This window comes from Plectropomus leopardus, chromosome 13 (genome assembly GCF_026936395.1).
Source record: "Plectropomus leopardus strain MGB_pleo_1.0 chromosome 13, ASM2693639v1, whole genome shotgun sequence".
Taxonomy (NCBI): Eukaryota; Metazoa; Chordata; class Actinopteri; order Perciformes; family Serranidae; genus Plectropomus; species Plectropomus leopardus.
The window spans coordinates 23,796,225-23,813,416 of NC_142188.1; the positions used below are offsets into that span (position 1 = coordinate 23,796,225).

Sequence of the window (17,192 nt, forward strand, 5' to 3'; positions counted from 1 at the left end):
TCATAAAATCACATCACTTTACTGTAATGCAACATTTAAAAACCAGGAAAAGACAATACTTCTGATTTGTAAAATCTGAAATATCCAGTCTTATATCATGTTATCAATATGACTGTAAACTTCTAAGCCTATACATGATGAATTCATTCACAGAGATCACTGAAGATCAAACTTTTAAAAAATAAAGCAGCTCTACTTCTTCAACAAAAAAAGCCCATTCATACACATTATTGTAATGTTAGCTCTATATATCCAATCAACGTCCTGCTAAATTTAATCTCATGCTTAGTCAAAAGGCCAGCGTACTATAAAACCAGCTAACTCATTCGGTGAGTGAGAAACTATTCATTTAATTTAACTGACCTCCCAGTTTGGAACAAGCAGAGAAACCGTGGCCGAGGCCTCTGCTCTACTTGCCATGGAATGTTTGTCATGGTATGTAAGATGTGCTGCGCAGAAAAAGCAGCCTGTTGCCTAATCTGGTAGGAATTTGTTGACCTAAACCAAGGGTCTAACTAACACGCTCTCCAGTTGTTCTTGGTAAACAGGACAACAGTCTGGAGAAGCTGACAGAGTCTGCTCACTCTTTGGTACCTTCCTGTTTTTTATTTTCCTCTCATTGATAAAGTGACTGTAAAATTATACCCTGCTTGACTTTACCACCACTCCTTTAAAAGTTTTCTGAATTGGCATTTTCACATTGCTGTTGCCGTGTGAAAACCTCATTAACTCCCAACTATGGGGATTTTAACACCAATTAAAGGATTACATGTCTTCCATAGTTTGAGAAAATCCTGACCTCTTGCTCTTTCAGAACTCCCTGGATAATGTCAAATATGCACTGTCATCATGCTAAAAATGAGGCTGTCTTTGTCTCTGGAAAGCTGACATGTTGGAAGTCGGGAGGTTTTAACCCGTAGGCAACAACGCTGACAGTCACTCATAAATACAAAATCAGAAAAAGTTGGACAAGTCTCCTCTGAAAGTATATTTAGGAAAAATACGACTCCAGCTAAGCGGAAGAAAATGGATGGATGGATGGACGTCCCACACAGTCTGTTAGTATACGCCACACAGAGCAGACAGCATGTTAACAACACTGGCCCACACGCAAGTGTGATGGGGCCTTTGTGAACATTCCCCTTTCTCTGTTAGCTGATGTCATCTCAGCACCAACTCTAAGCATTTAATTATCGTCTTCAAAAAGAAACCGTCTTGTAATTCTTTGGATAATGACAGGCAATTACAGAGACAGTGTGTCACAAAACTGCCACAGGTATACACTTAAGTCCACTGGCCAGTGATTAATGGCACCACCATGGCTTTCTTTTTCTCCATGCTTGTGGCTGAATTAGCAACAGAGGTCACTTGAGCAAAAACAATTCATACTTGCAAAAAATAAAAAATAAAAACATACATAAATGACTGGAGGACTAAATTAATACAACAATCAGTCAAATCTTTTTTCAAACAAACCAAGCTCAATCTGTCAAGTGCGACTTAATTCCTTGCAATTAAAAGTTAAGTCCAGTTAAAATGAAACTAAATTCAGAAAATCAAAGGGCTTTTGAAATATGAGTACCTGCTTGTTACTATGATACAAAGCAATTATAATCAATATTTTTCTTAATAAGGTTAAAGTGGTACCTAGGTGACAGGATGTAACATTTGTCAGTTCAACACCTATGGCTAGGCGTCTAATCCTCACAAGCAATTATGTAAAAATTTTGCCCGCAGCAAAATTGACATGTTAGGCTGCTTAGTAGAGATTTGCGAACACACATTAAAGTCTCTCAGTGACAGAACAAAAACAAATCTCTAATCTACCCAATTAAAAGGGGACTTTTAGGTTAGTGACCATTACTTGGCCCCATTATTTTTAATTCTAGCCATCTAATCAGGGACTGTTTTATACCCAGCCCGTCAACTCGAAGTTTTTACCTTGCTCTGAAGTTACAAAACCAGCAGGGCTCCAGGAGCCTCAGATTAGGAGTCTCTGCCCTGCAGCAAGAGGGCCATGCAGTAAAGGGATGGTGAGACAGCTTTAGGTGAATAATGAATCATTTTACAGCCTGTTTTGTCAACCAGGGGCTCAGGTAACTCAATATATACAACATAGTCTGTAAATGTTATGACAATGACACATTTTTTGCTGTACTGCCTCTGTGCCACATCACATTGCAAGATTATAGCATTACAAGTAAACAATGACTTTTTTTTAATTTAACTTGGCCACTTAACAACAACAACAAAATGTGTCAAAGTCCAAATTCTCATGGACTGTGGTGTACAGGGGGAGAGATCTGTACACTGTATTAAAAGCTTCCACCTTTTTGTAATTGTGCAATGTTTTGATCTAAAATCTCTGCTGCAGATTTCTGTTGAGGCTGTGGCACACCAAGCCGACGGTTAGCCGTCCGCCCACGTTTGGCTGACGGCGATCGCGTGCAGCCCTCGTTGCCAGTTTGTGTCCTGCGACCACGTAACCCATTGGTGAACAATGTCAATCTGATTGGCCATTCAGCTCAATGCACGAAAAGACAAACGGAAAGGAGGAGGTCAACAAACAGCTAAAGTTTAGAGGTAGGGAGGTCAAAACAAACTTGTAATATGAGGAAAGATTGTTTTCTTTAACCATTGGACTCTTAACTGGAATGTTTTCTGTAAATGTGCTTTGTTCTTCCAATATTGGGTTGTGTTGTTAATGTGCTAACTGGATAACTAGCATCATGGCGGTCCTCCAGTTACCCGTTTTGAATGACTATTACAGACAATCACTGACTGCTGTTATGGAGGAGTATCTCCTCTCACATAGAAGGCACAAGCTATTCGGCTGTCGGTTTGGTGTATTTCTGTGCAACTTTTTAGCTAAGACGTGGCAACGTGAGGTGACACAGCAGGGGGCTTTCATTGCAACTAGCTCACAGATGTCGACTTGGTGTGTCATGGCTTTTAAATGGAAAGGTTGCACTATTAAAATTACTGGAGAATTTAATACAGTGTTTGGATCATTTGTTAGTTTGATTTTTAATCCAGCACCTGTAAAAGACTTTTAGATGTGCCCATCATCCACCCTATTTGTAATGGACATCTTATTGAACCAGGATACTCATGTTAATGTAATTAATAAGGACATACACGACTGGGGTACATCCTTCACTGAACTGTCTATAGAGTTGGGGTCCTTGTATGTTTGTCCCTTTAGTGCTGAACACCACCTAAATTAGCAATTTCAGTATGTTATTTCCATGGCCTAAGAAAGTTCAATCAATGTTTGTGAACATGAGCTGCTCTCTCAAAGTAAAAAAAAAAAAAAACAGAGAAGTGAGTCCCAGACTTGTGATGTAATCATGTACAAAGTCTGGAGCTGTTCCACAGATATTTAATAGGAGCCTGATTTTGTGAACGCACATAATGTTTGTTTACTTTTTTGTACTAAAATGAGCTTTATTCTTCTGTAGTGTTCTCATTTCTGAAACAGAAAATGTACGCATACAGACAATATCAGTGTTTACTAAGAACAATGTGTAGATAGACAATCCTTGCATAACACCCACAAAATCAAATGGTACTGAGAAATGCTGCGTCAATTAGTACGTTTTTAACAACCTAAAAACAGTGCACCAAAAATAACACAATCAGTGAAAATTTATGCTATGTTTAGAATTTTTTCACTGATTCACCTTGCCGTCGCACAGCCTTTTCCAAGGGGGAACTGAAGCCATAATATCAAAGCCAACAGACTCCACTGACAAAAGGTGATTTTACTTATCAGAGCACTGAGCTGCTGTTGCAGTGTTGATTGGTGAGTGGGTAAGGTAAAGCAGAGCAAATATTCACATATAGCAGACACACCAATATTGATTTTTTTTTAGGACGCTAAAATACATTTTGCCACAGACCCGTCCACAGCAGTGCATTGTTTAGCTTCTACGCTGGTAGATTTGGTTGATCAAAGATGTTGGCAAAACAACAACGAACATAAAATAAGCACAACAGAAATGTCACATTGTACCAAATGGTTTAACTATCAACAATTTTACACATCTCTGCAATTGTAGTCGACTGCAACTGCAACTACAAGTGTCTAACTGAAAGTGGCTGTTGTTGTTGTTAATGTAAAGTCACTGTGATTCAGTCTACACTCAGAGCATTTTCCTGTGTGCTCTTCACGTCATACAGATACATTGTTTATGGAGCAGTTCCAGATTTTATATTTGATAGCATCACAAATATGAGTTTTAGTACTCTAGTTTGAGGATTTGGGAGAGAGTTGTTCAAGTTTACTTATATTTTTGCACAGCCTTAGACCATAGGAATAACTTATGAATTTTTAAAAATGGGTGTACTTCCCCTTTAATACTTTATGTACATAAAGTATGTAGGACTGGAGAAGCCACTCAGCTTTAAATAGAGCGCCTAATTAATCCCAAAGGGAAATTACATTAACACACTGTATGGTATGTTGAGCATGTTTGTAGTTAACAATAGCGGCATTCCTTTATTGGGAAAAAAATTTGTATTATTCTTTAAATAGCAGAGCAGTGGTCATCTATGGCCACATTCTGGATGTCTACCCCGAGAGGAATGCAGATCTTTATCTCTGTTTTGTTTTCTCTGCCCTTTCTGGGTCCAGGAGGGACCAGGAAGCAAGCATCTTTCACTGCACATTCATGCCTCTCTCTGTTTTTAGAAGCTTCGATTTTGTCCATTAGATTCTTTGGTCTCATGTCTAGCTCTACAACTATTCTCACTGCCTTCCCTGGTGGACTGAACGTTGCCAATTCCCAGGACAAGTTTGACAGGGACGTCTGGACACGGAGTTGGGAACCAGTGCAACGCCATGGCCCGAGACATCAGCTGTTGCTCCAACTTTATAATGTCCTGCACAGCGCAGAGTTGCTCTTGGCCCGTTGCCCGGGTTCTCTCGTGCTAAGCTTACATTCATGTTTCTCTCTCACAAACAGTTTGCTAGTGCCTCCTCTGGGAATGAGTGGCCCCTTTCTGTGGCAACTGTGGCCCGCAGTGGTGCAATACCCAAATCTGCAGGGTAGAGACTTTAAAGAGTTTCATTTGTCCTTCCTGCAAGAGAAGATGGCCTTGCTTAATTGTTTTGAAACCCAATGCACAACAATATTTTGACAGGTCAAATCAAACAGTAAACAAGCCAGCACGCCATGTTTTCAGAAATGTGGTAGATAATATTGTAACCGCTTGTATGGAGATACTTATACCATCTTGTAATATACCACAAGACAACTGCAGAAAAAAGACACAGACTCCACAGGGCTGGTGCCAAGGCTACAATACTGTACTTTCAAAAGACACACACACACATGCACGCACACATCCCTGCAGCTTTCACCACTTCCTGGGAAAACAATGAGAGGAAAGAAAAGTCAACAAACTAAGAGGCATCCAGAGTGACTAGGACTGTAAAATGGAACAGACAGGGGTGAGAAGTATTCAGACCGGGGTCAAAGGTAAGTCCCCATGGAACAGACTTCATTAACTTCAGTTATATCCTGAGGAGATCATTAAAACAGCCCTAGAAAACACAGCCTACTTTTTCTCGCCATCCGCATTCCTGGCAGCACATGCTGTTGTGTCTCCTGTAGGAATTCATAAGAATTTCTGGTGTTACTAGCAGGTCTTGGACATGCATTATTCACAACAAAGATGAAGGTTAGTGTCATGAAAAATGACCTCTCAAACATTAAACAAACAATGCAAAAACCCCTTTTTACTCTGCCTGTTCAAGGCAGGAACATCACAGAAATATCACACCGCTATGCCGCCTCACCATTCTGTATAAAAGCTATTATCACAGATTGGGGGGACAGAATTCGCCTTTTAGCCGGTAACTGAGGTAGTAACAACGCCAAATCGAGGGCTGTATAAAAGGGACAGCCAGATGGACAAGATCATGGGTGTCACAGGTGTGACGCAAGAGATTTAAAAAGCAGCTAGCAGCAGTTAGCAGCTAACTCAAAAAAGAACAGCAGCCATAAATGTCCACAAATTGTCAAATCAATGAGGTCCAGTTGTTAGATTAATTAATCCAATGCCTTTTAAGACTTCTTATGATGACTCTTATGCTAAAGTTATGCTGTTGTTATTGTTAATAAAGCCCGGCCGACACATAGGTTATATGTCACACTCGAGGCAAATGCTGTTGTGTCACATGTCATGGCCGTCATGCATCATTTGTTTCCGTGATGCTAGCATGCTGTCTAAAATCACACACTGGAGCAGAATGATATCATGCCACTGTTGTTTGATTCTGTATAAAACTGCAAACAAGGTGTAAAAAAAAGGGACTTATTGCGGCATTATAGCACAGTCTAATTGTAAAAAGGGCTGCAGCTTGAGTTTTGGTAAAATTCTCAAACGCCACCCAACTAACTCCCATTTCCCGGATAACCTTATCCACCACCATTTGCCCAGTCGGTAGTGCGCATATGCAACTCTCAATGTAAATAAGGAGGAGGCAGGAAGGCTCACTCCTCAGTTACTTCCATCATCGGCTCCGGAAAAATTATGGGGCTATCCTTATTTTTGAGCTCTGCACAGTGAGTCCAGGGCCTCTAACATAAGTACTTCACTGAGCTTTCTGCAGCCTGATTTATTTAACATAATGTAAAACAACAGCGTTCAATTATAAGGGTAAGAATTTAAATAAAACCCTATAACATAGCTGGACTTTTGCTGGAAGAAATTAGTTTAGTTTAGATATGCATGATGATTCTTCCTACATAGAAGGAAAAACGATAACTCTGAGGAATATATTATTAATTATTAAAATATATTTTGTATGAAAATATATTGATGCAGGACAGCCACAACTACACCCAACTTAGTCTTGGCAAGATGGTGGAAACATCAATAATTCCACACTGGTAGAAAAGATTTCCGCACACTTACATCCATCCAGTGTATGAAAATATATTTAAATCAAAACTAAAATAAATAAGTCTAAATAAGTTGGTTCCCACAGATGAGTGGAAGATTATTTTAGGCTCATGTGCAAAATAAGGAAAAAATGAGTGGCCTCTCAGTCAGTTGGTACAAATGTTTCCACCAAAAGATGAAAAAAACTCTTGAGGCAGCAGTATTATATATCATTAATACACTCAAATTATGCCAGCAGTGCTTCAAAAACATGGCACTGAGATGGAAGGGAATCTGATTACCCACCAGCTGCACGTAAACGCTGGTTTTACATTAACCTGGTTATTGCAGTACATGTGAAGGCATTCTCCGATTTCCTGCCGTAACCTGATTTCTCCCATTAACAGCGTTTCTAGTGTGCATGTAAATGTAATGACTGTATATCAGGAGAACTGCAATTCCCACGCAAACCCTTTATGAACAGGAGTTGAATCAGCAGGACAGTCAGACATCAGTGCCTGAGAATCCTGCTCTTTTGACATCTCCGCTTTGATGTGGACCCCCTCCCTCTGTCCTCAAGTGTGGGTGGAGAGTTGGGGCTTAGAGCGAGAGAGTGGGGTGGAGTGGTGAAGGATGAGAGAGCATGAGGAAGTTACCCATATGTAAGTGGGGGCTTTCCTGGAAGGACATCACTCTCTGTGTGTAACTGTAACTACGGCCGTAGCGAAGCACTGTGCCTTATCATCCTGCACAACGTCCACCTGAAACAATATTTGCACATGAGTGTTCAATTTAACATTTGGGTGACCCCTTCATTGCAGTTACAAAATACGCCGCAGCATGGTAGCTCTGGCCAACCCATAATGCAGCATGTGACTAAAGTGGTGGGGAGCATTTTAGAGCACAGAGCAATTATCGAGGGAAAGAAATCTATTTCTCAGAAACATAATCTGATGAGAGAAATGCAGTCACAATACAAAATGTCATATTTAATCATCATTATATCTTAATTAACCCAAGAGGCCACAAATCTCTCAAAGTGCTGCCACTGTTTATATTAAAGAGCATTCAGGCGGAGGAGGATGCAAACTGCTTATTTTGCATTAAGCTCCTTTGGATTAATGTTGTGCAGAGCAGTTTGTGGACTTGAGTTATGCACTGTGCTGGCCTTTCAAAACTCAGATCAAGGTCTCATTGGAAGCAGGCTATCTCTGCCTGCTGGGCCCCTTTGCAAATCTGCCCATCTGTATTTATAAATCCAAATAGATGAACCATGGCACACATGGCAATACTGTTGAGGTTTTGCTACCATTGACTAATGTTAACAGGCGGATGAGGCCATGCAAAAAAAAGAAAATTTTGTATTGAATTGGCTGAAGTTTTGAAGTAAATCTTATTTGATTTAAATCTTATTTAAATGACACAACACAGGAACTGGAACGTACTAATGTCTACATTTAAACTAAGTTGCTTTTGTTAAGTTTTTCACTAATATAAAGAAGGTCCTCACATAAAACTAGGCCTTCTCCGCAGTAGAAAGAAATAAATACTTTTGAAATTGGTGCTACATGATCAGGGAAGACAGAGAAAAAGGGTGCTTTTGCTCAAGAGGCAGAAAACCTACAACTACCAGAATGCTATGCATCTGATGTAATGTGGACTGGTGCAAGTGAACAATAATACAGTATTTAACTGTAATACAGATCTTGTATTACAGTTAAATACTAAGCTAAAACTTTCTGAAAACATTTGAGGCAAGAATTAGGCAACTCTGTAAAAGAATCTTGGTTTACATTTGATCAGCACTGTTTGGTTTCACTTGATCTCTGTTTTTTTGGCCTCCATTTTCACTGCAGGAAGTGGAATGGTGCCCACTTCCTGTTCATAAACTCTTGCCATCACAGCGAAACGGGGCATTATACTAAACTTCTGAAAACATTTTAGGCAAGAAACAGACAGTGCAGTTACGGATTCTCGATTTATATTCGACCACCATTGCCTACTTTCAATGACTGATCGGGTTTCGGTCCGACATGGAGGGTCAGAGAGAGGGGTGGGTGTGTCTCTTGAGCTGTTGTATACTCTTTTGGTACATGGTGGCGGCAATAGGGTTGGCAGCAGTTGGCGTACAATACGAAAATGCGGAAGTACCCACATTGTTTGATACAAAGCTGGTTGAAAATTGCCAAGTATCCCTTTAAGGCCATCCTGGGCTGGCATTTCCTGACAACACAAGGCAATTCTGGCATGCAGCACTTCAATGACATCTGTCCACAGGAAAAACCACGGAGCTCACAGGAGCACACGACACAGGGCAGGCCCGTTTCTCTCAAAATGAAGCAAAGAGCGTGAAAAGAGGAAAGACATCCACTGAAATGTTGCAGTAATTCCTAAAACAAGGCATTCTGGTCATGCTGAACACTTAGCATAGAGTTCAAGGGAGTGTGTGCCATCTCCCAGACCAGAATGTGGTGAATGGGAACAGTCACATGAATGTGATCCGTGCTCAGGCTCAGGCTCAGGCCCTAATTATATGGGAAAAGAGTGTGGTGTGACAGCTATGGCGGGGATTGCGGTTGTGTCCTAAGAGACTGCAGCTGACCCTGCGGAGACGGAGAAGGAGAGAAAGTGAGAAAACATAAAGAGCAGACATGGGGAGAGAGTGGATAAATGTGTGTAGAAATGCAAGAGGAAAAAGAACAAAAGTGTGTGTGTGCAATAATAGGAAAGGGGGGGCTGACACTGGAGTCAGACTGTCCTATGTGTTGCTGCTGAGTAAGGCAGGGGGCTTACAGGAAGGATTTAAAGAGCCACAGCAACACCACAAAGCACCAGGAGAAAGGGGGTTGCCCAGCAGGGGCCAGGGGAGGGAGGGCGAGCGGGGAGAGGGGCAGGCTGGCTGGAGTGGCTACTCTGATCAGGATCCATTTCCAGCCCGGGCCTTGGAATTCCTTTGTTCCTGTCACAGGTCTCTGTTTCCCCCTCGCCTTAATCCCAGCCTGCCTCACGCCCAGCAACACAGAGCGGGGCAGGTAACTCTGCCACAGGCATACCTCTCTATTTACAGACCAGTCCCCACATAACAGCCACTCACATAAATAGTAATAGTCATGGTGGCACTGAGAAGAGACAAGGTGGGTTCATGCAGGTTGTCACCACAAAAGGACTTCTGTGTTTTCAGAAAGGTGCTGTGAACTGTGAAAGTAGGAAGCTGAAAAGCAAGCAATACACATGTGAAAGTTACATGTTTTTGCATTTTGCCCACAGACAGTCTCACTCACATTCTTACTGAACAGCTTTTCAAAATTTGATAAACTGTCCGAGCCTGGAGCTGTAAGCCTTTAAAGGGCCAGAGAAGACAACAAAGCTAAATCTATGACAGGGCAATGCAAAAATTGACCATCACCCTTTTAGTCGCTACACATCCTCCACATTCTTCACTGGGAGGGAGATGGTCATTCGTAAACACATTCTCCAACAGTAAAGCTATCCAGCAACACTTGTGCTTTTTCCCGCAATGGCCGTGGCCAGGCTGCCTTAAGCCCTCTTCATAGGGCTGCCAAGAGGAGTCAGTGGTACACTGTGCAGCACTCGCAAAGCCCTCTCCCACGGCTATTAGTGACCATTCATCTGGGGAGCCTGGGAAAATGCCTCTCCAGCCTGCCGTGGCCATGGGGAAACAGGCTGGCAGGTGTTCCCTCCCCCTAAGCCCTGGCACCTGTGCAGGGAGAGGAAGAAGGAACCAGCTCTGCCATGGGCTAAAACCTACTCTAGGTACCACTTTGCCAGGGCTCCTCTCGCTCCTCTGAGTGGCAGGAAGCCTCTCAAACACCAGGCGAAACTATACCGCAGCTGTGCCTCACATGGGGAGATCAATGTGGCTATATCAATACTAATGGTAGACGTTAGACATCTGGTAATGTGCTTTGGCAGTTTGAAATGGCATGTTAACTAAATCCGTGTAAAATGGGCCTTCTCGGTTTACACTTTACACATACGCACAAATATATATACACCATAATGGACTACAAAATCAATATCCCCTTGAGGTAAAACAAAACCAGTCCAAGAGTGAAATGAAAATCAAGATAGCACACAATCAGTCATTTGAGTAAACAAATCTAATGCAAAAAGTAGAAGGTAATTTCTGGCAAACAATCGCTTGGGCAGCCTGTACAATGTGCTGTGTTGTTCAAGAGGGCCATGTTTCAAGTCAAAAGGTTTTCTTTCTTGGACGATTTTTTTGCGGCGCAGTGACATTGTCATTAGGACAACTCTGACACTCTTGCTGTTATAGAGCATACCCACAAGCTTCCTTACTAGAATCGTATCATATTAAATGAAAAAAATGTATTCCTTGAAGAACCTATTATGCACTTATTTTCAATCTGTAATTACTCTGAGAATGTGGGTGTGTTCAACACGGTCTACCAAGGAGAACGCAACAGGCCTCTCCCATGCTCCCCTTCCCTTCCCTGGGCTTCGAAAGTCTAGCATGTCCACTCTGCTTGTTAAGAGCCAAGATATTTGGTGGGAAAAATTCCCTCTGTTCATCTCTCTAAAAACATAAATAAATCACATCACTATGAGCTAATCATGAAGTCTCAAGTAGCCGGGTAAAAAAAAAAAAAAAAAAAGAAGGGGTTGGGGGGGTGGGGGGGTGGCGGGCAGTTGGAAATTGGCCTCTGCAGCTGAGATATGAAGAAATGGGTTGGATTTATGTTTGCAGAAGACATGGGATTAAGCCCCTCTCTGACACACATATGTACCCAACATAGCATACACACATAAATACAATAACCCATAGAGATAACTCTGATACAAACACTTGCACTGAAGGGCCTTGGAATGCAAAAAGCTGTTGATGGCTCATTTGAAGTGCCAACAGCTGAGGCTGTTACGCTGTTCTTAATGCTGTCTGTTGGCGGAAGCCCCTGTGATTTCACACTGGCACCAGCTCAAACACCGCCTCATACAAGACCCACAATCCCCTCCCATACCATCCCACACATAGCACCACACTCCAACTGCCTATTCTTGGCCCAGACATCAGTGCCACCCCGCCTGACACCTTTCTCTATATGCAACAACATGCACGTGTTCCAGCACATACGCATGTCTCACTCCAGGATGTCCAGCTTAACTCTGCTCTCAGATAACATAATGCTGCACACGGACACACACTGATGCAAATAGGTCTTCTGCTGAAACAGATGCACTCTGAAAATCAGCTTCCACGCCTTGCTATGGTCAGTCAGAAAGTCCTGCAAGGATTAGCATGTTAGCGTTTGACCCGCTTGCAGAATAGACGACCCCAATACTTAATACCCGCCCTGAGGTTTGCTGGGCTTCCCCCCCTAAGCCTATAGTGTGTCCTTCCCTTTTTATGGCTGCTGCCTGCCTGCTTACTTCTCACAGTCGCAGTCTCCACCTTTACTGCTCTGCCGCCTCCCTCACATGGGACAATGAAAAGACCAAGAATGTGATTACACTCACTTAAGACCTTTAATAGGACTAGAGCACATGAACTGTGTGGGCCTGTTTGAGGCGCGATACCTTTTCATGTTCCGAGAGGGGAAAATTCTCCAGTACAGTATGGAGTCATGTTCCACTGGTTACATTCTTTTTGGCAAAGCTGCAAGGAGCTTAATCATTTTTACATGCATATTTCACTGCTGAAATACTGATAGTCCCCTTGTTCACACAGTGGAGCGAGTGTGTGTGTGCACACAAATGTGTGTGTGGAGCCTCTGTCTGTGATCTCCATCATTAGAGATGTCTGTCTCTCCTCAGTCTGTCATGGGGAATATGAGACAGGCTTTTCAGTAACTGTACACTGTCAGCCTGTTCACACCTAGCCCAGGGGGAGGATATATCTCTCCAACACACTGTCGCTCCTTTTGATTCTCACTGGTTCTGACGCGTATCAGAGCCTGCGACACACACGCATGCAACCAGTGTTTATTGAGAAAATGGCAAAAGTTGTACATGCACACATGTGTCCGTGTATGAAAACAAATGCACATATAAAAGCAAAGTTTTAGTGGCTAAGAGGACTAACGTGGAGGGGAGTAGCGTGAGAGGCAGAGCTGCAGCCACAGGAGAAACTTTATGGAGCCAACTGCCCTGTAATCCCACTCTCACAGTCAGTCCTGCCCTGCTGAGTGAGCCCAGTTTAACTGCCCTTAACTGCTACCTGTGACAAACCTGTCTGCCTTACAGCACACAGCTGGGGGTTCCTCTGAAGCTAGGCTTACAGTGCTTCAAAGGCATGTGTGTGGGTGGCTGGGGGAATGCACTGGATAAATAGGGATGCACCGAATTGGGCCTTTTCACATTGGAGCATAATTTACTGATTTCTCTCTGTGTATACTGTATGTGTCGGAGCAACTGTTTTTGTTGTCATCCAGTTAACTGCAAGTCCAGCTAAACACAGGTGTGCCAACATTACACAGAATCGTAACAAACATTAGCCATTTTAATATACTCACATTTTGTGCCAAGTTAAATAGTGCAACACAATATAAAAACTCCTATCAGCACTTGCCTCCAGGTCACACCCTGGGCGTAGAGTGCCACCGTGTCCCAACTAGTTCTGTTGTCTTTCCTCCCACACTCTCCTTAAAAAGGTAGCCATGCAATACTTTTTAGACTGTTTTGAAACTCCCATCCTCCTCAGAGCTCAGTGGCCCACCTCCGTGTACAGTCATATCTCTGCACTAAGGTCCAAGTGAATAAATAATGGTTTTTAGCTCCTAGCCAAAGTAAACCACTTTACTTATTCAAGAGTTGATGACAGACACACCTAAGACATGGAAAAAGTGGACAAAGACGACTACATTCCAGAGGAATGAGTAAGAGTGAAATCAAAACAGAATAAAAGGAATGTGCACTCATTACCAAATAACAATTTAAACTGATGCTCTTTGTAAATACACGAAGTAGCAATGTTACACACAATTATTGATCATAAAACAATAAATTATCAAATATTGGACTATCTGGCTCAAGGGCGGTGTAATGAGGGTCATAAGATGGTGTGTTACCTTTTGCAAAAAAGGCTGAAGCAGGTGCCAGCTCCCTCTTCTGTTTGGGCTGTCTCCTGTTGTGCAGGGACTCTGTGTACTGCTTAACCCTCTGGTCAACAGCATCTCGAACCAGGGCTGTAACCTCCTACAAACAGTGTGCGGATATTTCAGACATTACAAGTAAAGAATGATGATGAGCACAGGCAGACAACATGATAGCAGAAGTCTCAAGTGAAAGGTTTGCAACCCCACGAGTGGCAAGGTGAAGAGATGAGAGGAGTTTGGCAACAATGAAAACCTCTACAAAGAACAGACAGAAGGCTCAAAGTCATTTTAGATTCCACGCTGCTGCTTTTGAAAAGGCCCAGAGCAGAACAGAAGCCATATATTCACTCGCACACTTATTCACACGCACGCCCTTCTCCTTGTGTCCATACCTCGATGTGGTCCGCAGTAAACCAGCTGGCGTCCCCTCGGCCGCCCAGGGGCAGAACGTGAAGATCCACCAGCACGGCAAAGTTCCCACACTGTAACACAAAAGAGGAAGGACAGCCACAGGTTGCTGAGGGGCATTGAGCTCACAGACAACAAAGGAAATCAGAGTGTGGGTGATTGACAGCGAGACAAACCACAACGACCCCCTGCGTCCTCAAACATCACCCCAGGCCTCTCATGGCAGTCCCCTCCCTCCCGTTCCTCTGTCTAGCCATCTCTTTACCAATCTCTTTACAAAAAAAGTATGGCCTTGTCAGTCTCCTCATATTTCCACTGTCTCAGCATAAAATCTACTTTCTTGTTCCATAAGCTTTAGCTACACAGTCACTGCCCCAGGTCACAACAGGCTGCACAAAAAAGTCTCAAGATGTACAACATAAGTTAAGATTATCCTACTTTGTATCAAAGTGGTGGTAAAACTCCCAAAGATCAACTCTCAAGCACTCTGCATGTTTCTGCACTACAACTTTTTGAGTGCTGTAGAAAGCTGAGGAGAGGGCTGCAGAGTGGATTCCAGAAGCACTACGTCACTGTGTCAATGACAATAAGCTACAAGGGACAGGGAGGCCAGAAATGCCGCGGCTGGTTAAGTTACTGTTACATCTTTCTCAGGCTAGCCTGATTATGGTTTACACATGAGTGCAAAAGCTGCCCGCTTGCAGAGACCAAATGGATGTGGGTCTCGTGTGAACTTCGCCTCTCCCTGGACAAGGAAGTAATGGATGGACTGAGACCACCCACAACATGACACAGAGGAGCAACAAGCGCTGCCCTAAAAAACCCACAGTGATAATGCAGCAAAAAGCACCGAGCTGAATGGGGTAGCAAAAACAAAGTCGTATAAAGACAAAACCAGATTTCGGGCTCACAGCGTAGATCTGGAAAAGGAGTGTGGACAAACAGAAGAGGTTATTCATTTAGTAACAGGGAATACTTATGCACACTAAAAGCTTTGTTTTGGGCCAGGCTCGTCCCCAGAGCCGAAGTATTGCAGACAGAATGACTAAACTCTACAACCCAGACTTGAGGGATGTTCCTACGCCTCGCTCTCAGAATGACGTGAGAGAAAGAATTAACAGGGTGTGTAGGGGACGGCCCCCACTACTTAGTGTCCTAATTCTAGACACAAGCTCCCAACTCTCTCCAGTTGTCTCCTCCTCTTCTTGTCTAAAAGGTGTCATCTCCTTTGTCAAAAGAAAATAATAAAGTTTTATTCAAGTGACATGAGAGAAAATCAAGCTGAAAACTATTTCCTTTTCCCCACATGAGAGCATTTTCCTTTCTCATTGTCTGTCTTTAAATAATAATTAAAGTGAAGCTGCTTCCTTACTTCTAGTTGCATGTCAACTAGTGGAGAGGGCGCCCCCATATGACTGTACAGTGCATGTTATTGTCAAAGCTGGTGCTGTTCCTCTGCATGACAAGTCCTGCAGCCCTAATGTGTGCCAACTTGTACTTAAGTACAGTACTGTGCAAAAGTTTTAGGTCACCATATTATTGTTGTTTTAGCAAAGTTGAGTTGAGGATGTACATATATAAAACTAGATAGATAGATTGATAGAAATGTATTAAATTTATTTCTCAGTCTTTTTATTAAAATATAAACAAATAATTCAGAGAATATGTAAGATGCATAAAAACACCACATATAGTCAGAATTGCCTCTTCAGACTGAAGTCACTAATTTAGTGTGTATATATGATGTATTTTAGTAAGACAACTGAGAAATAAATCTGTATGATCATTATAACCTTGCTAAAATAAGAAAGTATAAGTTGGCCGAAGACTTTAGCACAGTATTGTATGTCTCTTTATGAGTGTTACAAAGGCTAATGGAAAATCAATGTTATCCCAAATCTTTCAAAAAGGCAAAAACATGCATTAAGCTGTGATGCCCTCCCTCCATATCTTCAAATATGCAGCAACAAAACAGAGTTCACAACATCAAGATGTGATAACCACAAATAAAACACTGTTCAATACTGAATAGTCTCTTTGCACAAAAGTATAAACAAAAGTTGTCATACAAAAACACGCTTTCACAAAGACAAGAATGCCACGGAGCAGAACAGAGCCCTCCTTATGTGCAAGTTCCTCATGTATAAAATGTATGCATGTTGCCTGTCAGAAATCAGCTCGTCCCTACAGATCAGTATTCTCTCCATCCTCTGCCCTTTGTCTCACAGCGGTCCACGGATGACTGGTGGCCTCAGCTGACTGCCTCCGACAATTACCAGTGTGTGGGAAAGCCTAGCAACAGAGGGTCCGACCTTGTCAATCAAAACACAGGGACCTACGAGTGGATGAGCCCCACGGTGGTTTGTTGGGGTTGGACTTGACACAGGCTGGATGGGTTTGGTATCCTGACTTTTGAGACTGAAGAACAGCTTTTTGGATGAGTATACGAACTCTGTCAATATGCATGAGTTACCCCTTTATGAGGAATAACGGCCCTGCAATAAATCCTCTAAACTTATTTGATTTTTTTTTAGGGTGACAGTTAATGGTGTTGCAGCATTGTGACTACTTTATATTGGCAGTAGTGTAATTTAACAAAGTAATAATACTTCATCACGGTACTTGTTATGGGAGTACATTTACTTCACTTGAGTTTTTAATTTATTTCTGTCAACTTTCACTTATACCCCACTACATTTCTCCTGAGCATTTTATAGTTATTTAGGACAAAATAGGGAAGGAGTTAGTGATGGGCGAACTAATGAAGGAACGGGAGGGAGGGAAAAACCTAAAATCCTTAAAGCTGTAAAGAAGACCTTG

The 17,192-nt window shown here is 42.4% G+C and overlaps 1 protein-coding gene across 2 annotated transcripts in view; it reads right to left on the reverse strand.

Annotated features, from left to right (window-relative positions):
- slx4ip (SLX4 interacting protein) overlaps positions 1-17,192 on the reverse strand; it is a 40,574-nt gene that overhangs the window by 15,992 nt on the left and 7,390 nt on the right. For both annotated transcript variants that reach the window (XM_088086095.1, XM_042502787.2), the window contains exons 3-4: positions 14,357-14,446; positions 13,938-14,064 (exon numbers count right to left, since the gene is read on the reverse strand). In XM_088086095.1, coding sequence (XP_087942221.1) covers positions 13,938-14,064; positions 14,357-14,446 — 217 coding nt within the window. The remainder of the gene's footprint in view (positions 1-13,937; positions 14,065-14,356; positions 14,447-17,192) is intronic.